At 42.8% G+C, this 27,352-nt stretch overlaps 1 protein-coding gene across 1 annotated transcript in view; it reads right to left on the minus strand.

Annotated features, from left to right (window-relative positions):
* Positions 1-22,473: 22,473 nt before the first annotated feature.
* TLR8 (toll like receptor 8) overlaps positions 22,474-27,352 on the minus strand; it is a 165,466-nt gene continuing 160,587 nt past the window's right edge. Inside the window, exon 4 of the mRNA XM_077482544.1 lies at positions 22,474-26,908. Within this exon, the coding sequence (XP_077338670.1) occupies positions 23,777-26,902 (3,126 nt within the window). The 5' untranslated portion in view covers positions 26,903-26,908 and the 3' untranslated portion in view covers positions 22,474-23,776. The remainder of the gene's footprint in view (positions 26,909-27,352) is intronic.

Genomic DNA, 27,352 nt, shown 5'->3' on the forward strand with positions numbered 1-27,352 from the left:
CGGGGCTTAAGTGGTTAAAGACACCATTGGATTACTTCATATTTTAAGTATTTTCACCTTTAAAAAGTTACTATGAAGTTTTTTTGTATGTGTTCGAATCTGCTTCAATGAAAAAATTAATAAAATAAGATTGAACTGAAAAAGGTTTTACATGTAAAGAGTTTAAAACATAGCAGTCATACATCCTTGAGGAAAGGTCTTTCTCCAGCATACTTAAAATGAAAGTGATTTTACCAGGTTCAGGCCCTGTTCACACTCTTGCACTGCGCCGCATTACAGCAACACAAGGTACCATACATTGGTGCCATGCAGTGCCTTCATTTGGAATGGCACCCCAAAACATCTTCTCAACACATATGCATTGAAGAAGATCACAATGCTCGTTGACCACAAATACTGAATGCACTGTTTTTGGTGTGTTTTGGTGCATTAGGAAACCTATTCAAATGAGGCCTTTCATTTTTATTGCCCTGAATATATTCAGTGCCCTGAATATTTATTTATAATAAGCAAAGAAATGGGCAAAATAAGAAAAAATGCAGTTTTAGTTTGTTTCATTTGTAACATATTATGCATAACTAATACTATTTTAAATTGTTTTCTCCTGTAGGTACCCTGCCTAAAAAGGCAAATCCACTTTTGTGGAAAAAATAATATATTTATAATATATACAATTGATAGACATGCCATATTGTAATTGAATATTATTAACTTACCATTACTTTTCAATCTACAGTCACTGTAATTTTTTGTAGAATTCAATGTAATATGGCAACTTGGAGATGTTACACTGTTGGTGTACAGAACACCCTCAGAAATATAATTTCCTGATTCGCTTAATCTAAAAATATACAGTATTTCACAAAAGTGAGTACACCCCTCACATTTTTGTAAATATTTTATTATATCTTTTCATTTGACAACACTGAAGAAATGACACTTTGCTACAATGTAAAGTAGTGAGTGTACAGTTTGTATAACAATGTCAATTTGCTGTCCCTCAAAATAACTCAATACACAGCCGTTAATGTCTAAACTGCTGGCAACAAAAGTAAGTATACCCCTAAGTGAAAATGTCCAAATTGGGCCCAAAGTGTCAGTATTATGTGTGGTCACCATTATTTTCCAGCGCTTCCTTAACCCTCTTGGGCATAGAGTTCACCAGAGCTTCAAAGGTTGCCATTGGCATCCTCTTCCACTCCTCCATGACGATATCATGGAGCTGGTGAATGTTAGAGACCTTGCACTCCTCCACCTTCTGTTTGAGGATGCCCCATTGATGCTCAATAGGGTTTAGGTCTGGATACATGCTTGGTCAGTCCATCATCTTTACCCTCAGCTTCTTTAGCAGGGCAGTGGTTGTCTTGGAGGTGTGTTTAGAGTCATTATCATGTGGGAAAACTGTCCTGTGGCCCAGTATCTGAAAGGAGGGAATCATGCTCTGCTACAGTATGTCACAGTACATGCTGGCATTCATGGTTCCCGCAATGAACTGTAGCTCCCCAGTGCCGGCAGTACTCATGCAGCCCCAGACCATGACACTCCCATCACCATGCTTGACTGTAGGCAAGACACATTTGTCTTTGTACTCCTTACCTGGTTGCCGCCACACACGCTTGACACCATCTGAACCAAATAAGCTTCTCTTGGTCTCATCAGATCACAGGACATGGTTTCAGTAATCCATGTCCTTAGTCTGCTTGTCTTCAGTAAACTGTTTGCAGGTTCTCTTGTGCGTGATTTTTAGAAGAGGCTTCCTTCTGGGATGACAGCCATGCAGACCAATTTGATGCAGTGTGCGGCGTATGGTCTGAGCACTGACAGGCTGACCCCCCATGCCTTCAACCTCTGCAGCAATGCTGGCAGCACTCATATGTCTATTTCCCATAAACAACCTCTGGATATGATGCTGAGCATGTACACTCAACTTCTTTGGTCGACCATGGCGAGGCCTGTTCTGAGTGGAACCTGTCCTTTTAAACTGCTGTATGGGGGGCGTGTCCGGCCGGCGGAGAAGATGGCCGCATAGCTGCGAGCTCCTGCCGCCTCACGCTACACAGCTACTCACCGCGACCATACGGAGGGGTTCCCAGAGAGTGCCTGACATTCCGGTAACGGTGGACATATCAGGCAGAATGACAAAGCGGCAGAAAAACAATAGACCGCCCCAGCGCCTCACAGACTTCTATCCGGCGGTGCCTCAGCAAGTCCAAGATGGCGCCGGTGCTCACTCCGGCGGAGGACACAGCTCGAGCATCGGACTTCAGTCTGGGGTGAGTCAGACTCCTGCAGTTATGAGAGATACGGGGGAGAGCTCACCCCCTTCTACCCCCACTATGCACAGCCCTGTTAAATCCAGGCAGAGAAGGGAGGGAGATGAATTCTCTGCTGGGCTGCAGCATGTCTCCTCACAGCTCTCCTCACAGAAGACACAGGCTGAGCCCTCAATTGATATGTTTTCAGCCTCTGACAATGCCATCTCTGAGAGCACCATGAAAAATATGCTCCTGTCTCTCAGGAGTTCTTTATTCAATGATTTCTCTGACATGTTTTCCTCTGTGAACAATACAGTTCAGGCTCACTCTACACAAATTCATCATTTAGAGTCTAAAATGGCGGACCTTTACACTGCCCATAATGAGCTTGTTGATGCGTATACTGATCAGGAAGCTGAGTTGCAACGCCTCCAATATAAATTATCAGATTTGGAAGACCGCTCAAGGAGGAATAACATCAAATTCAGAGGTATTCCTGAAACTATACCTCCGAGTGATCTCACCAATTTTGTTCAACGCCTTATGAAAGCTCTTATTCCGTCTCTGTCAGACATTGAACTGTGTGTGGATAGGGCGCACCGTATTCCGAAACCAAAATTTCTACCTGACACTGCACCTAGAGATACTTTGGCGCGTATTCATTATTATCACGTGAAAGAGAGGATAATGGTGGCGGCTAAACAAAACCCGGTGGTTCCTGATGAATTTACTGGTATTTCTCTATATACTGACATCTCACAACAAACGGCATTGAACAGAAAGAAACTGAATCCACTCACGAAAATTCTACAACATAAATTACAGATGGGGATTTCCCACGAAACTCCTTGTCTCCTGGAATGGTAAATTATTCCCCATACATAGTGTGGATAAAGGTATACAATTGTTTAAACAGTGGAATCTGCTCCCACCTGATGCACAACCCCCCGCTCCACCTGCTCCGGAACGCCTGGCTGCGGAATGGTCGTGAGATGCCTATTGAGAAATTCAAATCCTCTCCGTTCTGTTGCTACTATTCAGTAGCGTGAGGCAAGGAGGTCGAACGTTTAGTTTGCACCCCTTTTGTTGTGCCTAGTGTGCTGCACTAGTGGCCTATCTACCCCACACTTTTGTTGAAGCAGCCTTCGCTGCCCATTGTCCTGTTTCTACAGGTCTTTTTTACTTCTGATGATCTTGTTACCCTTTTTGTCCTTTGTCTTGTGGTTCTCCCCTCCCCTTTCTTCTTGGGTCACCGTTTACGGACTATCCTTCACTACAAGAGAAAATGGCTTCTGGTCTGCGTCTCTTTCATGGATTGTTGCTCTATCTGGTCTACTACTGATTTGGATGCAAATACTCCGCCTTTTCCAAAGGAATGTATGTCCCAACTCTGCCTGGCTCCTTACAACAGGGATACACGAATCTCATAAGCCCTCTCCTCAAGGTAACTGGACTACCTGGTACCGCGACCTCTCAGCACATACCCGTACTTTGTCATGCCCTTGACGTTTATGTCAGTTAATGCAAAGGGTCCTCAATAGCCCCTTTAAATGATCTGCAATGTTGAAAGAAGCCCGCTCATTTAAAGCGGATATCATATTCGCCCAGGAGACCCATTTTGCTGCCCATAAGTGCCCTAAACTGTACTTCAGAAACTATTCCCAAGTTTTCACTTCTAATGGTCCTAAAAAGGCATGTGGAGTACTAATTGCTATTAAAGACTCTGTCTTGTTCCGGGCCATCCATACCATCCAAGACCCCCTTGGAAGGTACCTCATACTTATATGTGAAATCAACCAAAAAACGTTTACATTGGTCAATTTGTATGCTCCCAATACCCGACAAAAATGTTTTCTTGCTCCTCTACTTACCAAAATTTCAGAGGTGGTTCAAGGCACCCTCCTTTTGGGTGGAGATTTCAACGTAGCCCTTGATCCCACCTTGGACTCCTCAGCCCAAGCCAGGAGACCAGGGCAATCTATTGTTCCTCTGCTTCTACAATATGAACTGTATGATGTTTGGCGCTGTTTCCATGGCTCGGAGAAAGATTATACATTCTTATCAGCAGCACATTCTTCCTACTCTCGCATAGATTTATTTTTGACTGGGAAAAATTCGCTCCAAAATGTCTTGAGATCTGATATTGGCACAATATCTTGGTCAGACCACGCACCGATTGTGTTATGTTTTGAAGATACATTGCGTCACACTCCTCCTCCACTTTGGAGATTGAACGCCTCCCTTCTGGGAGACAAGTTATTGTGCCAAACGATTTTAAAGGAGCATAAAAATTTCTTTGAATTTAATGACTCACCTGATATTAAGATTCACATTGTGGAATGCTTACAAAGTATATATAAGGGGTGTATTGATTAAGTTGGCATCCATTGTTAAAAAAAAGAGGACGAAGCAGATTGACGATTTGTTTCATTCCATATCATCTAAAGAACGAGACAATAAAATTAACCCAGACCCAAAACTGACGCAGGATATCCTTCGGGATAGACAGCAACTGAGGTCCCTACTTCTTTATAAGCAAGTAAATCACCTCAAATTCCTTAAAGCCTCCTATTACGGGTTGCATAACAAGGCAGGGGCATGGTTGGCTAGAGTGGCAAAACAGATCAAAAGAAGAATAGCCACCCTTACTCATCCGCGTACCAAACAATCTGTTACTAACCCTAAAGATATAGCCAATGTGTTTGCGGACTATTATTAATCCTTATACGATCTTCGTAATGATGTGTCTACCCCTCAACCATCTCCAGAACTTATTGATGAGTTCTTACGAAAATTAAAGCTCCCCACCCTCTCCGAGGATCAAATTGCCTCAATATCTCAATCATTTACTACACAAGAGATCTGTTCGGCCATCTACCAACTTCCCAACCGTAAGTCTCCTGGAGAAGATGGTTTCACAAATGAGTAGTGATGGACGAACTTCCGACGGGACGTTTCGCGAACGCGAAATGCGAACGGACCCAAACGTTCGCGAAACAGAACGTTCGCCGCGGGCCCCATTGACTTCAATGGGAGGCGAACTTTGCAAACCTTCATGTCGAATTTGCGGCCACGTGGTAATTATTAGGGGGTAAAACGTAGTCCCACCATCTGGACAATGACATAATACATGTATGAGGTGAATTTGGGATCGATAACTACAAGCATTTTTATTTTATTTGGGAAATTGTTCTAACAATTCAGGACTATGGAGCTAATGAAGGCAATGGAGGAGAGGGAAGGTCAGGGACCAGGGTAGGCAAAGAAGAGGGTGCAGGAGATGATCACCAGCAGCGTGACATACCGGAATGACACATGCACCGTGATAGAGGCATCTGACAGCAGCACCGTAATACAGAGCACTGACAGCAGCACCGTGACATACAGCGCTGACAGCAGCACCGTGACATACAGCGCTGACAGCAGCACCGTGACATACAGCGCTGACAGCAGCACCGTGACATACAGCGCTGACAGCAGCACCGTGACATACAGCGCTGACAGCAGCACCGTGACATACAGCGCTGACAGCAGCACCGTGACATACAGCGCTGACAGCAGCACCGTGACATACAGCGCTGACAGCAGCACCGTGACATACAGCGCTGACAGCAGCACCGTGACATACAGCGCTGACAGCAGCACCGTGACATACAGCACTGACAGCAGCACCGTAAGCAGCCCCAGGAGGAAGTCAGCACAGCACAGGGATGGTGTGATCCCCTCATAATAAGAACCCCCAGGAGGAAGTCAGCACAGCACAGGGATAGTGTGATCCCTTCATAATAAGAACCCCCAGGAGGAAGTCAGCACAGCACAGGGATATCATAAGCAGCCCCAGTAGAAATATGACACCGCTCAACCTCTTCAAAGAGGAGGGTAGGGGCATATAGTACGGTGTGCTTTTTTGGGTCAAGGAAGTGAGCCAAATGAATTAAGAAGGTCTGTGTGCTTGATTAAAAAAATAGTTTATAGACATATACATGGTCTACTGGTCACATGTGTTGAATTCCTCCGAGATCCATGCCTCATTCATTTTTAGAAATGTGAGGTAGTTAACACTGTGGTGAGCTAGGCGAGTACGCTTATCGGTCACAATCCCCCCTGCTGCGCTGAACGTCCTTTCGGACAGGACACTGGATGAGGGGCAAGCCAACAGTTCGATTGCAAATTGGGCAAGCTCTGGCCAGAGGTCAAGCCTGCCCACCCAGTAGTCTAGGGGTTCATCACTCCTCAGAGCGTCCACATCGGCCGTTAACCCAATGTAGTCGGACACCTGACGGTCTAGGCGTTCCCTGATGCTGGATCCGGATGACACCTGTCGATGGGTCGGCTGAAAGAATGACCTCATATCCGAAGTCACCAACACATCTTCAAACCGGCCTCTTCTTGCAGGCGCTGTTGGATTGGTACCCGCAAATCCTTCTCTGGGAGTGGGAATTGCTCCTCTGCCAGCGCACGCAAAAGCAGAATGCAGCATTTCTCGAAGCAAGGCCTGGAAGTGCTGCATTCTGACAGCCCTCTGCGACGGCGGTAACATTTCCGCCATTTTGTGTTTGTACCGGGGGTCTAAGTACGTTGCCACCCAGTACTGGTCCTTGACCCTCATGCTTTTTATACGGGGGTCCCTATTAAAACACTGGAGCATGAAGGCCCCCATTTGCACTAAAGTGGAAGCGGTGTGGTGGCCTGGCTCCTGCTCATCATCCAGGATAATGTCGTCCTCTTCATTCTCCTCTCCCCATCCACGCACAACAGGGATCCCAGAAAGGTTTAAAGCATGCTCTTCTTGCTCCTGCTCATCCGCCCCGGCACCATCCTCCTCTGACTCCTCATCAGACTCCTGTTGTTGACTTGTCTCAGATAGAGTAGCCCCCCCTGGGAATTCATCCAGCATTGCGACTTCCTCATCTTCCCGCTCCTGCTCCTCCACAGCCTGATCAATGACACGACGCAATGCACGCTCCAGAAAGAAGGCATAAGGTACCATGTCACTGATGGCGCCATGGCTGCGACTGACCAGTTTGGTGATCTCCTCAAATGGCCGCAGAAGTCTGCATGTGTCGCGCATGAGCAGCCACTGGCGCGGTGAAAAAAAACCCAGCTCCCCAGAACCGTTTCTTTCGCAGAGTTCATACAGGTAGACGTTAACTGCACGTTTCTGCTGGAGCAGCCTATCAAGCATATAGAAGGTTGAGTTCCATTGCGTCGGGCAATCGCAAATAAGACGTCTGACCGGCAGATGGTGTCGCCGCTGAATGTCAGCAAGGCGAGCCATGGCCGTGTAAGATCTTCTGAAATGGGCCGAGATTTTCCTTGCCTGCCGCAAGATGTCCTGGACCCCAGGGTATTTGACAAGGAATCGCTGCACGACCAAGTTTAAGACGTGTGCCATGCACGGCACGTGCGTGATTTTGCCCTGTTTCAATGCGCTAAGCAGATTGGCACCGTTGTCACACACCACTTTACCAACTGTCAAATTGAGCGGTGTTAGCCACTCATCTGCCTGTGAACGCAAAGCTGAAAGGAGTGCCGGGCCAGTGTGGCTCTTTGCTTCCAGGCACAACAGACGCAGCACGGCATGGCAACGTCTCACCTGGCATGTGGAATAGGTTCTGGGGAGCTTGGGCGGTGCAGTGGAAGAGACGCTAGCAGCGGAAAAGGAGGAGGCAGCTGAGGAGGAGAGGGAGGAGGATGGAGTAGGAGGAGGAGAAGAAGAGTCAGGCCTGCATGCAATCCGTGGCGGTAAAACCAAATCTACACGGGTGCCACGGGTTACATGCTTGACGGCCGTCAGAAGGTTCACCCAGTGGGCAGTAAAACTGATATACCTTCCCTGCCCGTGTTTGCTAGACCACGTGTCTGTGGTCAGATGTATCTTGGCACCGACACTGTGTGCCAGAGATACATTCACTTGCCGCTGAACATGGCCATATAGCTCTGGGATGCCCTTCTCTGAGAAATACTTCCTTCCTGGGACCTTCCATTGTGGTGTTCCAATGGCCACAAATTTGCGAAAGGCCTCCGAGTCCACCAGTTTATATGGCAGTAGTTGGCGGGCTATGAGTTCTGACAAGCCAGCCGCCAACCGTTGGGCAAGAGGGTTATCCGGCATCATCATTTTTTTACGCTCAAACATTAGGCCCACGGAAGCCTGCCTTTTTGCAGAAAAATGTGAGCTTGGCGTGATGGAAGGTGGAGTGGAGGACAATTGTGAGGAGAGAGGAGAAGGAGAAGTAGAAGACGAGGCTGGACGGTGAGAGCCTGCAGTGTGGCTTTGTGTGTTCCGTTGCTCCCACTGGGCTCGGTGATGGCTGCTCATGTGCCTTCTTAAGGCGGTCGTCCCTAGGTGAGTATTGGGCTTACCGCGACTAACGCGTTGACTGCAAAGATTGCAGATGGCAACGCTATTGTCAGCAGCGGACACGTTAAAAAAAGCCCACACTGCGGAGCCATGTGCCGGTGTCCTGGGAGCGCCAGATGTGACCGTACATGGTCGATGACTCGCTCCTGATACATTTGCAGTCTGCTTTGTCCCTGCTGTGCAATGTAAGTCATTGCTGCTTCTCCTCCCTATCTGCTGGTCCATATCTCCCTCTGAACTCCCCTCCTCTTCCTCTCTTGTGGGCACCCACGTGACATCACTAGACACGTCATCATCAACGTCACCTTCCCCACCGCTATAAGTAGAGATCTCGGAGTAGGCAGCAACACCGGGGACCAACCTCCTCCTTGGGCTGATCTGGGTACTGGCGTCAGACTGCTGAGTAGCGCTTGTTGCTACCTCCTCTTCCTGATCCAATACCAAGAGTGGCTGCGCATCAGAAATGTCCTCTTGATATGGATCGGAAAATAATTCCAGTGACTCAAGCGGAAGGTATGTGGTGGTGGTGGTGGTGGTCGTGTTGTTGGTGGTAGTGTCTTTGGGGGTGCACATAGCAGAGAGTGAAGAAGAGGGTGCAGATCGAGAGGATGAGGAGGGTGCAGAAGAGTAAGGCTGAGCGAGCCACTCAACCAAGTCTGGTGCATCCTTTAAAGTAATTGAACGCACCTTCTGCAACTTCCCACTTTGGCTCAAGCCTGTTGCTCCTGCCCTACCCCTACCACCCCTGCGGAAGGGCCTGCCTCTTCCTCTGCATGTCATTTTTTAAATGACCCTGTGACAAAACTCTTAGTCCCTATACCGCTGAAGGACTGCTGCAGTATAGGTGAGCGGTCAGCAGTGGTGCACGTCAACCCTATCTATTGTGGACCTATAGCGGTCCTTACAGAACAGCAGACTGTACCGCACTCAAGCCTATGTACCGTAGCACCCTATACCAAGTTACCAGTCCTTATAAGAACTTTTGTGGAACAAGCAGGTTGTGTGTTAGTGATTAGCAGACTGTACGTCAGTCCCTATACCGCTGAAGGACTGCTGCAGTATAGGGCAGCGGTCAGCAGTGGTGCACGTCAACCCTATCTATTGTGGACCGATAGCGGTCCTTACAGAACAGCAGACTGTACCGCACTCAAGCCTATGTACCGTAGCACCCTATACCAAGTTACCAGTCCTTATAAGAACTTTTGTGGAACAAGCAGGTTGTGTGTTAGTGATTAGCAGACTGTACGTCAGTCCCTATACCGCTGAAGGACTGCTGCAGTATAGGTGAGCGGTCAGCAGTGGTGCACGTCAACCCTATCTATTGTGGACCTATAGCGGTCCTTACAGAACAGCAGACTGTACCGCACTCAAGCCTATGTACCGTAGCACCCTATACCAAGTTACCAGTCCTTATAAGAACTTTTGTGGACCAAGCAGGTTGTGTATTAGTGTTTAGCAGACTGTACGTCAGTCCCTATACCGCTGAAGGACTGCTGCAGTATAGGGCAGCGGTCAGCAGTGGTGCACGTCAACCCTATCTATTGTGGACCGATAGCGGTCCTTACAGAACAGCAGACTGTACCGCACTCAAGCCTATGTACCGTAGCACCCTATACCAAGTTACCAGTCCTTATAAGAACTTTTGTGGAACAAGCAGGTTGTGTATTAGTGTTTAGCAGACTGTACGTCAGTCCCTATACCGCTGAAGGACTGCTGCAGTATAGGGCAGCGGTCAGCAGTGGTGCACGTCAACCCTATCTATTGTGGACCGATAGCGGTCCTTACAGAACAGCAGACTGTACCGCACTCAAGCCTATGTACCGTAGCACCCTATACCAAGTTACCAGTCCTTATAAGAACTTTTGTGGAACAAGCAGGTTGTGTGTTAGTGATTAGCAGACTGTACGTCAGTCCCTATACCGCTGAAGGACTGCTGCAGTATAGGTGAGCGGTCAGCAGTGGTGCACGTCAACCCTATCTATTGTGGACCTATAGCGGTCCTTACAGAACAGCAGACTGTACCGCACTCAAGCCTATGTACCGTAGCACCCTATACCAAGTTACCAGTCCTTATAAGAACTTTTGTGGACCAAGCAGGTTGTGTATTAGTGTTTAGCAGACTGTACGTCAGTCCCTATACCGCTGAAGGACTGCTGCAGTATAGGGCAGCGGTCAGCAGTGGTGCACGTCAACCCTATCTATTGTGGACCGATAGCGGTCCTTACAGAACAGCAGACTGTACCGCACTCAAGCCTATGTACCGTAGCACCCTATACCAAGTTACCAGTCCTTATAAGAACTTTTGTGGAACAAGCAGGTTGTGTGTTAGTGATTAGCAGACTGTACGTCAGTCCCTATACCGCTGAAGGACTGCTGCAGTATAGGTGAGCGGTCAGCAGTGGTGCACGTCAACCCTATCTATTGTGGACCGATAGCGGTCCTTACAGAACAGCAGACTGTACCGCACTCAAGCCTATGTACCGTAGCACCCTATACCAAGTTACCAGTCCTTATAAGAACTTTTGTGGACCAAGCAGGTTGTGTATTAGTGTTTAGCAGACTGTACGTCAGTCCCTATACCGCTGAAGGACTGCTGCAGTATAGGGCAGCGGTCAGCAGTGGTGCACGTCAACCCTATCTATTGTGGACCGATAGCGGTCCTTACAGAACAGCAGACTGTACCGCACTCAAGCCTATGTACCGTAGCACCCTATACCAAGTTACCAGTCCTTATAAGAACTTTTGTGGAACAAGCAGGTTGTGTGTTAGTGATTAGCAGACTGTACGTCAGTCCCTATACCGCTGAAGGACTGCTGCAGTATAGGTGAGCGGTCAGCAGTGGTGCACGTCAACCCTATCTATTGTGGACCTATAGCGGTCCTTACAGAACAGCAGACTGTACCGCACTCAAGCCTATGTACCGTAGCACCCTATACCAAGTTACCAGTCCTTATAAGAACTTTTGTGGACCAAGCAGGTTGTGTATTAGTGTTTAGCAGACTGTACGTCAGTCCCTATACCGCTGAAGGACTGCTGCAGTATAGGGCAGCGGTCAGCAGTGGTGCACGTCAACCCTATCTATTGTGGACCGATAGCGGTCCTTACAGAACAGCAGACTGTACCGCACTCAAGCCTATGTACCGTAGCACCCTATACCAAGTTACCAGTCCTTATAAGAACTTTTGTGGAACAAGCAGGTTGTGTGTTAGTGATTAGCAGACTGTACGTCAGTCCCTATACCGCTGAAGGACTGCTGCAGTATAGGTGAGCGGTCAGCAGTGGTGCACGTCAACCCTATCTATTGTGGACCGATAGCGGTCCTTACAGAACAGCAGACTGTACCGCACTCAAGCCTATGTACCGTAGCACCCTATACCAAGTTACCAGTCCTTATAAGAACTTTTGTGGACCAAGCAGGTTGTGTATTAGTGTTTAGCAGACTGTACGTCAGTCCCTATACCGCTGAAGGACTGCTGCAGTATAGGGCAGCGGTCAGCAGTGGTGCACGTCAACCCTATCTATTGTGGACCGATAGCGGTCCTTACAGAACAGCAGACTGTACCGCACTCAAGCCTATGTACCGTAGCACCCTATACCAAGTTACCAGTCCTTATAAGAACTTTTGTGGACCAAGCAGGTTGTGTATTAGTGTTTAGCAGACTGTACGTCAGTCCCTATACCGCTGAAGGACTGCTGCAGTATAGGGCAGCGGTCAGCAGTGGTGCACGTCAACCCTATCTATTGTGGACCGATAGCGGTCCTTACAGAACAGCAGACTGTACCGCACTCAAGCCTATGTACCGTAGCACCCTATACCAAGTTACCAGTCCTTATAAGAACTTTTGTGGAACAAGCAGGTTGTGTGTTAGTGATTAGCAGACTGTACGTCAGTCCCTATACCGCTGAAGGACTGCTGCAGTATAGGGCAGCGGTCAGCAGTGGTGCACGTCAACCCTATCTATTGTGGACCTATAGCGGTCCTTACAGAACAGCAGACTGTACCGCACTCAAGCCTATGTACCGTAGCACCCTATACCAAGTTACCAGTCCTTATAAGAACTTTTGTGGACCAAGCAGGTTGTGTATTAGTGTTTAGCAGACTGTACGTCAGTCCCTATACCGCTGAAGGACTGCTGCAGTATAGGGCAGCGGTCAGCAGTGGTGCACGTCAACCCTATCTATTGTGGACCGATAGCGGTCCTTACAGAACAGCAGACTGTACCGCACTCAAGCCTATGTACCGTAGCACCCTATACCAAGTTACCAGTCCTTATAAGAACTTTTGTGGAACAAGCAGGTTGTGTGTTAGTGATTAGCAGACTGTACGTCAGTCCCTATACCGCTGAAGGACTGCTGCAGTATAGGTGAGCGGTCAGCAGTGGTGCACGTCAACCCTATCTATTGTGGACCGATAGCGGTCCTTACAGAACAGCAGACTGTACCGCACTCAAGCCTATGTACCGTAGCACCCTATACCAAGTTACCAGTCCTTATAAGAACTTTTGTGGACCAAGCAGGTTGTGTATTAGTGTTTAGCAGACTGTACGTCAGTCCCTATACCGCTGAAGGACTGCTGCAGTATAGGGCAGCGGTCAGCAGTGGTGCACGTCAACCCTATCTATTGTGGACCGATAGCGGTCCTTACAGAACAGCAGACTGTACCGCACTCAAGCCTATGTACCGTAGCACCCTATACCAAGTTACCAGTCCTTATAAGAACTTTTGTGGAACAAGCAGGTTGTGTGTTAGTGATTAGCAGACTGTACGTCAGTCCCTATACCGCTGAAGGACTGCTGCAGTATAGGTGAGCGGTCAGCAGTGGTGCACGTCAACCCTATCTATTGTGGACCTATAGCGGTCCTTACAGAACAGCAGACTGTACCGCACTCAAGCCTATGTACCGTAGCACCCTATACCAAGTTACCAGTCCTTATAAGAACTTTTGTGGACCAAGCAGGTTGTGTATTAGTGTTTAGCAGACTGTACGTCAGTCCCTATACCGCTGAAGGACTGCTGCAGTATAGGGCAGCGGTCAGCAGTGGTGCACGTCAACCCTATCTATTGTGGACCGATAGCGGTCCTTACAGAACAGCAGACTGTACCGCACTCAAGCCTATGTACCGTAGCACCCTATACCAAGTTACCAGTCCTTATAAGAACTTTTGTGGAACAAGCAGGTTGTGTGTTAGTGATTAGCAGACTGTACGTCAGTCCCTATACCGCTGAAGGACTGCTGCAGTATAGGTGAGCGGTCAGCAGTGGTGCACGTCAACCCTATCTATTGTGGACCGATAGCGGTCCTTACAGAACAGCAGACTGTACCGCACTCAAGCCTATGTACCGTAGCACCCTATACCAAGTTACCAGTCCTTATAAGAACTTTTGTGGACCAAGCAGGTTGTGTATTAGTGTTTAGCAGACTGTACGTCAGTCCCTATACCGCTGAAGGACTGCTGCAGTATAGGGCAGCGGTCAGCAGTGGTGCACGTCAACCCTATCTATTGTGGACCGATAGCGGTCCTTACAGAACAGCAGACTGTACCGCACTCAAGCCTATGTACCGTAGCACCCTATACCAAGTTACCAGTCCTTATAAGAACTTTTGTGGACCAAGCAGGTTGTGTATTAGTGTTTAGCAGACTGTACGTCAGTCCCTATACCGCTGAAGGACTGCTGCAGTATAGGGCAGCGGTCAGCAGTGGTGCACGTCAACCCTATCTATTGTGGACCGATAGCGGTCCTTACAGAACAGCAGACTGTACCGCACTCAAGCCTATGTACCGTAGCACCCTATACCAAGTTACCAGTCCTTATAAGAACTTTTGTGGAACAAGCAGGTTGTGTGTTAGTGATTAGCAGACTGTACGTCAGTCCCTATACCGCTGAAGGACTGCTGCAGTATAGGGCAGCGGTCAGCAGTGGTGCACGTCAACCCTATCTATTGTGGACCGATAGCGGTCCTTACAGAACAGCAGACTGTACCGCACTCAAGCCTATGTACCGTAGCACCCTATACCAAGTTACCAGTCCTTATAAGAACTTTTGTGGAACAAGTGAGTTGTGAATGTTTAGCAGACTGCAGCAGAAGGGCAGCAGTCAAGTATAATATCCTTTCTATATTTGGAAGAAAGAATATTATACATGTACAAGCCTATTACTGTACCACTGATACCAGTCCTGAAAAGAACCTTTGTGGAACTAATAATAACAGCAAGTCTTTAAAATTACCCTCACTGCCTGACAACACTGCTTCCTTCCTGTCCCTATACAAATTGGCAAAAAAAGAGAACGATTAGTGGTTACTGGAACAGCTCTTTTGTGGACCTTGATAGTAACAGCTAATGATGATGATGATGATGATGATGATGAAAGACTAATCTGGCTGTCCCTGTAGCATACACCGTCCTTTCCCTTTCTCTAAACTAACAAAAGACACTCAGGCTGCTGCAAGAATCAGCAGCACAGCAAACCTATCAACACCTAACACCTATACCAGTCCTGAAAAGAACTTTTGTGTACCAAATAGCTAGTGGTTTATCTCTCCCTACTCCACACAGGAACCTGTCCCTATCGTAACAGAAGAAAGAATGTAAAATGGCCACCGGATCGGGTGTATTTATAGGTTAGGGGGAATGTACAAGTGTCCATGTGCTGTCATGTCTCAATTGGCTGTCCTGTATCACATGATAAACGTGTCACCAAAGGTTAAAGTTCTTGTATACATTAAACACGTAAGTCCGCCGCGGCGAACGACGGAAAAAGGCGTTCGAACGTGCGGACCGCGAATGTCGGAAATTCGCCGCGAAACGACCGCCGGGCGAACCGTTCGGCCATCACTACAAATGAGTACTATAAACACCTTTCTAAAGAAATTGCCCCACACCTACAATCAGTCTTCAATCTTGCTTCATCTTCGGGAAATTTTCCAACTGACATGCTTAAAGCGGTGATAGTGACGTTACCTAAACCCGACAAGGATCCCACTAGTCCAGCAAATTATAGACCTATTTCCCTTCTTAATACAGATGTAAAGCTGTATGCCAAACTTTTATCTACTAGATTGCAATCAGTCCTTCCCTGTCTAGTTCACCCGGACCAAGTGGGCTTTGTACCTGGTCGACAGGCCCCGGACGGCACCAGACGTCTTCTCAACCTAATATCACAGGCTGGATCCTCTCGAGTGCCTTCTCTGCTTCTCTCTTTGGATGCGGAGAAGGCATTCGACAGGGTCCACTGGGGTTACCTTCGGGCAGTGCTCAACGCCTTTGGAATTGCGGGCTGGATACAAACGGCTATATTAGCCCTTTACTCCACCCCTTCAGCCACGGTACTTACATCAGGGATTACCTCCAAACCGAAACACATAACCAATGGGACAAGACAAGGGTGCCCCCTTTCCCCAATAATTTTTACACTTCTCATGGAACCACTAGCAGAGCATATCAGATCCCATCCTCACATAAAAGGACTGACTATAGCTGGTAAGGAGCATAAAATTAGCTTATTCGCTGATGATGTGATGCTTATACTCTCTGACCCCTTGACATCATTAATTGAGACTCAGCAACTGCTACAGGATTTCAGTGCTGTATCCTATTATAAATTAAATGCCACAAAATCCCAAATACTTGGTATTAACGTTTCTGGGGCCATGAAATCCACATTAACCAGACAATTCCCCTTTCAGTGGGCCACTCACTCTATACCCTTTTTAGGTATACATTTGACCCGTCAGACCTCTCAACTGTATAACTATAATTTTAAACCCTTTCTAGAAACATTACCCCAACAACTGTCACACCTACATACTCAAGGTCTATCTACAACGGGGAAAATAGCAGCACTTAAAATGATTATCCTCCCTAAACTTCTTTATTTATTTTGCACATTAATCATTCCTGTACCCCGCACCTTTCTTTCATCGGTCCAAACAACGTTTAATCAGTATATTTGGAACCGCAAGCCGCCTAGGTGCTCTATTACTATTCTAGTAAAACATAAGAAAATCGGGGGCATGGGTGCCCCTAATGTAACAGCGTACTACAAAGCGTGCGTCCTAGATCAACTTAAATATTGGTGGTCCCCCTCCGAACACAAAACGTGGACATCCATGGAGGTCGGTGGTAATTCTACTAGAAACCTCAAATCAACCCTGATTGCTATTCAATTGGGAGCTCATGTCCCTCCTTCCCCTATTCCCACTATCCAGATTTCTACCACCTTATGGTCGGAGTTTTCTATTTCCTCCATACCTAATCAGCCATTATGTAAATTATCTACCCCACTTTTGGTTCTTTATGATTTCATTCCGTACCTTGATTTAAAACCTTGGATCTCCAAAGGCATTACTCTTATTAAAGATTTATACCATGACACGTCCCTTTACAAATTTGGTGATCTAATCTCCAGATTTTCTCTCCCCTCCTCAGCTTATTTCTCCTACCTACAAAATTTACTCATTTTTAATGAAGCACCCCTTACCATTTTACCTGTCATTACCTTCCTCACTCTATAAGTTATTCCAGGACCCTAGTAGCCCCATTAAAGGAATTTCCCTATTCTATGGTATTTATACCGCCCACGATTCTTTCTCTAAAACAACTACTATCTCTAAATGGGAAAAAGTCGTGGGTAAATCCTTTCCTGACAATTACTGGAAGTCAGCATTTTCTATTACATATACTTCTTCCAGATGTGCTAATCATTGGGAATTGTTTCAAAAAGTTCATTCCTGGTATCTCACCCCCTATAGATTGAGTAAATTTTGTCACGACCGCACGGCCTTCTGTTGGAGGGGTTGCGGTGATGTGGGTACTTTGTACCACATCTTGTGGTCTTGCAAATCAGTGCGATCCTTCTGGAACAAAATTTTTATATTGATATCCGAATTAAGCGCTACCCACGTAGATCCCTCCCCTGAACTCGCTCTGCTTCACCTCACAATACATGAATTTCCATCCAACACTAGAATAGTACTTACTCAACTTTTGCTAGCAGCTAAATTGACTATCACCCGACTGTGGAACTCGGATAAATCTCCATCCCCTACTGATGCAGTAATTACTCTCAATCATCAGTGCGAGATGGAGAAATTATTAGCTATCACTGATCTTAGGATTATGTCATTTAGGACCAAATGGAAACTATGGCTCTCACACCCACGGTGTACGGTTAAAGATTGATAACGTGTTTTTATTCCTCAAGCCATTCTATGTACTTGTAACTATCATTTATATTTGCCCTTGATACTTGCATAAAGTGACTCCTCCCTCTCTTCCTCTCCCATTACTCCTTCATCTCCCTCTTGTTCATCTGCGAGAGCACCATCTCTCCAAGATATTCAACTAATGGAAGTGAAAGTTCACAGCGTCCTTGTAGCAATCCTATTTATATTGAACTTTCAAACATCTTGGCTACCTGGTGCCTCTTGAGGTCTGCAACTCGTGTATCTTCATAATGCCCCACTTGTCTTCCCTACTTTTGTAACTTTTCCTTTTGTGTCTGTCTACTTTCCTTCCTTTTTTATTCTTTTTTAGTTGATCTTAGAATTACAGAATTTGAAGGGTGAGAGACCCCTTCCCTCTCAGGCACAGTGTGATCCCATTGGGGTGCATGTGAGGGAATGGGGGGATATCTCTTGCCTGATATATGAGCGAGTTATTTCTTTCCTACACTCCTTTTGTACAGATTTGCCAATGTACGCAAATATTTCATGTTAGCGGTTCATTGTATGGCAGATATTGGTTATATGACTTTGTTTCTTTGCGGTTTATGTTATTTTCTAAAAATTCAATAAAAACTATTGAAATTAAACTGCTGTATGGTCTTGGCCACCATGCTGCAGCTTAGTTTCAGGGACTTGGCAATCTTATAGCCTAAAAAGAATGCAAGGACAGGTTCCCCTTGGTGTTTTCAGGCAGCGACAAGAAGCAGAAATACATTTGTAAAAATATATTTATTTTATTAGTTCAAAGGATTAAGCCTTTGAACTAATAAAATAAATATATTTTTACAAATTTATTTCTGCTACATAATAGTACAATATTGTAACACAACATTTTATCTATTCACTTAGAATATCTTGACGTGGAACACTTAATTTATATTTTATTATATTTCATTATTTTTAGGTGTGGCCACCTAGGGTGTGCCAAGAACCTCCTCTTCTGTTTCTCTGGTTCCCCTGGATAAACTCCAGATACTGTCAATTCTTGCAAGTCAGCGATCGATGCCCCTGTGAAGTCATTTTCCTCTTCCCCCCCCCCCTTCTTTCCCCCAGTTTGGTGGGTGGATGAGGTGGGTTAGAACAGCAGGGCAGCGGTACCAGGATGACCCTTCGAGAGAAGGCACTAATTTCTTTTTCAGATTTTAATAAAAGCCTCTCCTTGAACAGTAACGGTTTGGTGGAACTGGTAAATATTACTGAAATAAGGTATAATACTTAGCTAATTTGTAGGCTAAAAAACTTTTTTATTGAAAGTCTTTTTTCTTTTGACTATTTGCATAATATATGATATAATCACCCCTTCTGCTTGGGTTTTGTCCCCCCCCCGAAGAAAACCCTGGAGGTCGAAATGCATTGGGGTAGCATGGGTGCTATTTGTAGCTTTTGAAATATTGATGTATTTGTAAACTGTTCCTGTAACTATCTTTGTACCAAATGTTGCATATATCCTTTACCCATCGATATGCTGTAATAACATATACCAGAGTCCGTATTTTAAATTTATGACGGGATTAAGCCTTTGAACTAATAAAATAAATATATTTTTACAAATTTGATTCTGCTTCTTGTCGCTGCCTGAAAACCCCAAGGGGAACCTGTCCTTTCATTCTTTTTAGAATATTTAGGGGTGTGCAGCCAGCTCGTTAGTTTATTTCCATGCACTTTCTCTTTTTTCTTACATTTAATCTTCTTATAGCCTAGGCCATCTTTATGTAGTTTTTTTTCAGATCTTCTTTGCCATGAGGTGCCATGTTGAACCGCCAGTGAATAGTATAAAAGCGTGAGAGCGATAACACCAAATTTAACACACATGCTCCCCATTCAAACCTGAGATCTTGTAACACGAACGAGTTACATGACACCGGGGGAAGGGGGGGTGACTAATTGTTCCCAATTTGGACATTTTCACTTAGAGTGTGCTCACTTTTGTTGCCAGTGGTTTAGACATTAATGGCTGTGTGTTAAGTTATTTTGAGAGGACAGCAAATTTACACTGTTATACAAGCTGTACACTCACTACTTTACATTGTAGCAAAGTTTAATTTCTTAAGTGTTGTCACATGAAAAAATATAGTAAAATATTTACAAAATTGTGAGGGGTGTACTCACTTTTGTGAGATACTGCAAATGTAAAGTGCTACAATATCCTCATTGTTCACAAACATCAAACATAGTTGATGTCCCTATAAATTTATAATACACCCCGTGCAATTTTTATGTTTGAAATGCAAATGGGTTAATTTCAAAAGTAAATTTCAGATGCTGTATTGTAGATTTAAAGCAAACATCAAACATTACCCATGTTTGATGTTTGTGAACACTGAGGATAGCACTTTACATATATAGTTTTAGATTATTAATACTATTTGTATGTGGGTATTTATGTTGGCAGCTTTCCATTTACATTTTATTTACATTTTATTTAATGCTGAGTTGTGATTTATAGCACATTTCCACACATAGTGGGTATGTTTTTGTGCTGATGCAGAGTGTTTTGGTGTTTAGTTCTGAATGGTTCACTAAATTTCCCAGAACTTTAAGATGCAACTCATCTGCAATAGGAATTTCAGTTTTGATAGGATACTCCTTATGGGTTAATCACTTCTAAAGGGATGCAGACCCTAAAGCTTTTCTCATTAGAACAGGAAGATTACACCAGGTGATTATAATTAACCAATTCAAATCCCTGCACTGTATCTACAGGGCAGGTCACAAGATGGAAAGTTAAGAGGACCCCCAAAAATAAAACAGCTCCTTAGGGGGTCATTGTTCCACTCTTATTATTCTGATTACAGAAACATGCTTTGGATTTGATACATACACTAATGCTATACGGTTAAAAAATAAAAGTGTATATTTTAGATTTCAAGGTACAGTATTTGCCATCTATCCTATTGGCCAACCTAATATATTTTATTTTCAAAATGCTTTAATAATTTATTGTTTACCTTTTTACACTGTGGGGCTGATTTACTCAAGACAAATATATTCAATTTGCAAGGGCATTTTGCCTAGAAATTTGTGAATTTCACCTTGCAAAGAATACCCAACCACGTCCAAGGAAAAGAAAAATTGCTTTTTTGCTTGCAAATGATTACACTAAGCTTTTGTGAAAATTCCCTTGCAAAAGGAATTGTGTATTTGCCTTAGTAAATGATCGCAGATGACTCTGCTTGTCATACAGATCTTTTATTCTCATGGCTAAAGCTATGAGTAAAAGGAAAGCAGCTACAAGTAACAGGGAGCAGTAAATAAAATGTTTGTTCTTGGGACTACATGGACTACATACACTCCAATGCCCAGAACTGCCCAGGAGGACATTAATTTACAGTAAACCTATGATAAATGTCATTCTGAAATAGCAGCATCTTATGACAATGTAAAAAACTCAAATAAACGTACAAACATTGCAACTTTTGCATGAATAAGTATCTTTACATACATATTAGAAAATATTAGTAAATTGTTCATGTAAAAATGTTTTTTTTTTAATTAAGGTTTACTGGTCCTTTTAAATTAAAAACCTCACTAAAAGAATCGTATTTGAAATTACTGTTTATGACACGCAGTCCTCACAGGAAGAAGTTTGAAATATACGCTGATAGAAAAATGAAATTTGCTATGAATAACTAGACATGTAAATAATTTGCTAAATAGTTAGGGCCTTTTTACCTTTGTTGTCTTTTTACTCTTACAGCACATAATTTCCATGGGACTTTCGAACATGGGCATGTTTTGGCAAATCTTAAAAGTTAGATTTGAACTTGTCTGGAACTTGATCTACTTTGTCCTGGTCTGTTTATTCAGTGTAATACTGGCTTCATGTGTGGCACTTTTGTTGCTTTGAGTCAGATTTCAAGCAAATACATTTTCTATTTTAGGAGAAACAAATTTAAAGTGGAAGTGGAACAAAAGAAGAAGTCATAGCTTCTAATGACACATTAGCCCGCCGGACTTTGCAGCTGAGGTCCGCCGGACTTTCAAGTGAATGGACTTGGCCACACACGATCACTCCAAAAGTCCGGCGAATTCAAACGTGATGATGTAGAATAAGGAAGGAAGTTCATAGCCAGTAGCCAATAGCTGCCCTAGCATCAGACAATTTTGAAGCCTTATTTCTAAGTCCACCGAACTTTTGGGAAGAAAAAGTCCGCTGGAGCCCACACACGATCAAATTGTTCTTTTGGAACAAAGTCCCTCTGTCCTTTTTCCTCCTCCTTTGTCCCTCATGTTGGTCTGATGTATACAAATATAGGATATTGGACTCTTTAAGGACTTTATAGGACTCTTTAATCATCAAAAAGTGTTTTACAGTGCTACATTTATCATCCAATTTCTTTTGTACATTTGAAAAGCCAGTATAAATGAATAATAATGGTAAAAAAGCACTTATGGGTTTAACCAATTGTTTTTGTGTATATATTGTCCATGTAAAGGAGGTGTGTTCTTTGCCTACATCCTTTTAGTGATAGGTATCCCTGTTTCCCATCTCAGGAAGTTGGGAGGTATGGTGGAAGTATATGTCAAATGGATATTTTATAGATAGGCAACTCCTATCCTCATATTGATTAGTGGTTCCAAATTAATAACTACTGCAGTAGGGAACAGACACAAAAGATACACTCAGCATCTTTCCAAATAACTGTTCTTCTTTATTATGACGCATTTGACATTTTTTATACACATGATTACGTAGGTATCACATTAATATTACAATTGTACATTTATGGTAACAAGGGGCGTTACGTAGGGAGACTAATTCTAATCAGGACTCGAAAGAATGCAAAACATGTACTGAAAACATTATTAGTGCCGTGTGCACAGTGAGGGCATTGTGCAATACATATAAAATAGAATACAATTATATACAGAACTTACAAATTTCCATTACAATATGTTATACTTTTCATTTGGTTGTCGGATACTTGGATACTGGAAAAAGCCGTGAATGAAATATTTAACAGTAAATTATAATTAGTAAATAATAAGAAAGTAAAGTTTACATTTTAGTTTAAAATAATTAAAAAAATAATCCCTTTTAGGTTCTCACATACTTCTTATTCTTTTTGCTCTGCATGGATATCAAGAAAGGTATTCAGATAAAAGTATTTTAAGTGGAAAGTTTGTTTGGCATTGGGACATTTTTCACCAATATTACCTTTTGGAATCTTGTACTGAGAATATTTGACACATAAGGAAATCAATATGGAGCACCAGCAATGCTTACAGTGGAAAGCTAGTTAGGGGATGGTGCAGCATTGGTGACAATACCTCATCCTCTTGTTTATACATTGTGACATACAGGAATTGTGATAAAATATAAGCCTTTTAAATTACTTACATTCAAAGCTTCTCCAAAAAGTAAGTTATTAGTAGCAGAATAGTATCATTTTCTTTTGTGGGCTACTAAAACGCTTCAGGAAAAAGAGTAGGTAAATACAGGGCTTTAATGGATAATGTAACAACTACACCAAAAAGAAGTAACGCACACTACCATAGCCATGTTTTCCTTATCAAATACAGCAAGAGGTCTAAACTTCTCTATAAACTATAAAACCCTAAAACGCAATACAAATTAGTACATCATATTTACCCATCTATCTAAGTAAACATACTTTCTCTGACCTACAGCATCAGATAAAGTTATAAGCAGCTCCTAATTTAGGCTGGCCATACATTGGTTGAAATGCAGCTACTTCAGCAGGGACCAGCTGAATTTTGATCCGTGAATGGCCACTGTGGTTGAAGAGAAGTCAATCTACCAATCAACTTCTCTTTAACTACCCTGTTGGAAAATTTCCACATGATCAACACTGCTGACTATAGTTGATGGCCCTGATCCGTATATTTTGGGCTATTCATTGCAGCTGTGGGAATGCAATATTTTTTTATAAATAGACCTCCTTGTTTTTACCATTAATAAACAGCCAATCAGCGAACAACACCAATGGAATCAGTGTAGAGATTATTGTATCGATTGATGTTTTCTGTCAGTAGAACATTTTTAACTTTTTGCCAGAATAAGCTTTTTGCATGTGGATTTTTGGGCCATTCCAGAATAGAACTTTTGCAAATCTTTTTCCTTAGCCTGAGATACTGTGAATGCTGTAGAACTGGCTGTAGCAATACTAAGACTATAACATCCTGATTTTCATCCATTAGTTTTTGAATAGCCAAATAAAATGCTGTTCTGAATTTTCCACTTTTCACATAGTTTTCAGTGAGAACAAACAGTGTTTTTTTGCTTAAGTTAATGCTTTCTGCAATGTTATCAATAATAGCCTTTCCTGGCTCCCAATCTCTTTCTTCTAAGCAGAGAAGTATGTGTTTGGCTCCTCTGTTCTCCAGCTGGTCACATAGTTCATTAAAGACCCAGTCATTGACAGCTGGGTCCTTCTCATCATAAGTGATAAATGCATCATATATAGTGTCTGCACTAGAGACTTTGTTATACTTTAACCTTGCCATACACCAATGATATATATACCATATATCCCAGTAAAACAAATTACTCATAATTGGCAATACAGTCATTGGGACAATTAAAACAAATGACAAAAGAAACAGAAGCAATTCTGTGAGATCCAAATTACAGGCATGCATATCAAATAAGATAATTCCTTGCTTCTTCCATTTATCCGGAGTGGCACAGGTGACATCGGTGGCCAGCCGTGGAATATCAACATTGTTGCTATTAATCCAGTTTATGAAGTCAATAATTTCACAGGTACATTCAAATGGATTTCCTTTCAGTCTTAAAACTTTTAAATAGTTATCATTACCAGACAAAAAAATTGATTTATTTATATGTTGAATGTGATTGTAACTTAAATCAAGGTTAGTGAGGCTATGGAGCTTTATAAGAAATGCATCTGTCAAAGTTTGAATGTAATTATGATTTATGATTAAAGTCTCCAGTGAATTTGTATAATTGTACAAGTGTGCTATTATCATTGTAATCTTATTGTGACTTAAATCAAGAACCTTGAGGTTTTCAAAGCATGTCAGGTTTTTCCAACCAAAAAACACTAATTCATTATGATGTAAGTATAGCTCAGTAAGACTTGCAGGCAGTCGGCACACTGCTTCCTCGGGAATGGAGTAAAGTCTGTTGTAGGAGATATCGAGAACTGACAGATTTGTAAAATTATGGAAAAGACTGTAGTAGCGTTTGTCACCATTTTTCCATAATACATCCAGACGGTTACCAGCAAACCTTAATTCTTTCAGGGAGGAGCTATGAACTGGGGACTCAGTTAGAGTGGAGATTTCATTCCAGCTTAAGTTAAGAATTGCAAGTTTGTCCATGTTTTCAATGAATTTAAGGTGATGGGTTACACCTTGTACAATGAAATAGTGCTTGTTATAACTCACATCTAATACCTCCAATTTTTTCAGTTCCTGAAAAGCATTGATGGAAGCAAAATCCAGTTTATTGAATGATAAATCCAAGTATGCCAAGTTTTGCAAGTATCTAAATTCTGTCCCGTTTAAATTTTGACCCATGCCATTTGAAGACAAATTTAAACATGCTACATCGGAAAATGAACTGAATGCTTCAGGGTCAATAAAAAAGATACTGTTCAGACTTAGATCCAATGTTTTGCCATATGCAGTACATTGAGGTTTTACCAGAGAGTTAATTGGAGTAATTATTCCTGGGAATACTCTACTAAAATGTTCTACACCATTGTATGTTATGTCAAATGGCTGATTGTTGAAAAATTCTTGTAGGCCTTGGCTTTTTAAGGTGCTCTCGGAAAAAGGCGTTATTCTATTTTCAGACAAGTAAATTATTGCTAGACTTGGAAATTTTTCAAACACTTTAAAATCAACCTGACAAACAAAATTAACAGATAGGTTTATAATGTTTAATTTGTTTAGCTTTGTAAGAGGAGCTAAGTTTTTGGATGTGATGTCTTTGAAAACATATCCTTGTATATGCAACTCTCTGAGGGAAATTAATTTAGAAAAATTGTCAGAAATATTAATATTATTTGGATATGCCTGCTGATTGTAGTTATATGACAAGTCAAGTTTTTCTAATGATGGTAAGTAAGAAAAAAAGTCTCCTGTTGCCATTTCAGTCATTAAGTAATTTAATCTAAGATTTAGTTCTTTCAACTTAGTCATGTTTTGAAACCATGTTTTTGATACAGTATTAAGTGAAGTACTTCCAAGATGGAGTGCAGTCAAGTTTTTTAAATATTGGAAAGCAAAGTCGTCTATTTCAAGAAAGCCTTTTCCAGAACAGGGTTCACAGGGATATGCAGCATTATAACATCTTGGACAATTTCCACTTAGAAGAAGAACTTCTAAATTGAGTAAGTTTTTGAAATCATCTCTGTGAATAACTTTTATTCTATTACTGCTTAAGTAAAGTTGTTTCAGTGATGATGGCAGATGCAGGGGCACGCTGGTTAAGTTGTTAAATGAGAGGTTAAGTACCGTTAATTCCTTGAGATCAGAAAATGTTCCATTTTCAATATCAAGAACACCTGGGCATGCATTGCCATAGTAACAGTTATGACTTAGGTAAAGTTCCTCCAGATATCTGAATTTTGAGAGACTTGTTTTGTTAATCACAAAAATGTTGTTATACTGGAAACTTAGCGTTTTAATATTTTCAGGTAGTCCCATGGGAATTTCACAGAGATAGTTGTGATCAATGAGAAGATGTTCTAGCTTTTTTAATTTGGTAAATGTTTCATTATTGATCTCCAGACCTCTTTTGCATATATTGGGATTATTAAGTCTCACCTTTGAATAGTGGTTCCAGTTAAGGTCAATTTTTGTAAGGTTATCCCAGTCCTGAAAAGAGGACTTATAAAGAGTATCAATAAGGTTTTGACTTAACAATAGTTCCACAGAATTTGATGTGTAGTTGGTAGGAGAAGGTACGGTTTTCAGACTTCGAGCCCTGCAGTCAAAAATAACAGATTTGGTGTTTTCAATAATCGAACATGGTATAGTTCTGTTGGTTAAAATTGTTCTGGAAAATCCAAAGTCGCAGTTTATTAGTAATACACACAAAAGATTCTTCAACAGGCTCAACATTTTGTCCTGAAAAAGAGTTCAAATATTAAAGGTTTTACAGTTATCAAATTGAACATTTGCCTTTTCAATCAGTTTCATAAACATCAGGGAACAAAAAATAGTCATTAGCCTGTTAGTCTATTCCCATTTAAATATTATATTTGAGGAAGTGAACACAAGAAGCAAGTAATCTTAAAGAGGACCTTCACGCTCCTTAACCCCCAAATATTCCCTAATACAAACTGTCCATGAAAATATGAACACTTGGCAACCCTTCTTAAATTTTGCCATGAGCAGGAACCACATCTAAATCAAATTTTGGCAGATAGGCATTTGAGATAAGGCTCTGGTTTTCTATTACCATGAGATTAAGGTGATTCCTGTAGGTTTGTGTTCAGGGTACTGGTGAATTTTTGTACAGATTTAGCAAGAAGAATTTTATTTAACCATAATTCACTGTATGGTCTTTGA

Source organism: Lithobates pipiens, unplaced genomic scaffold (genome assembly GCF_037356315.1).
Source record: "Lithobates pipiens isolate NorthernLeopardFrog02 unplaced genomic scaffold, aLitPip1_a1.2 Scaffold_16, whole genome shotgun sequence".
Lineage (NCBI taxonomy): Eukaryota > Metazoa > Chordata > Amphibia > Anura > Ranidae > Lithobates > Lithobates pipiens.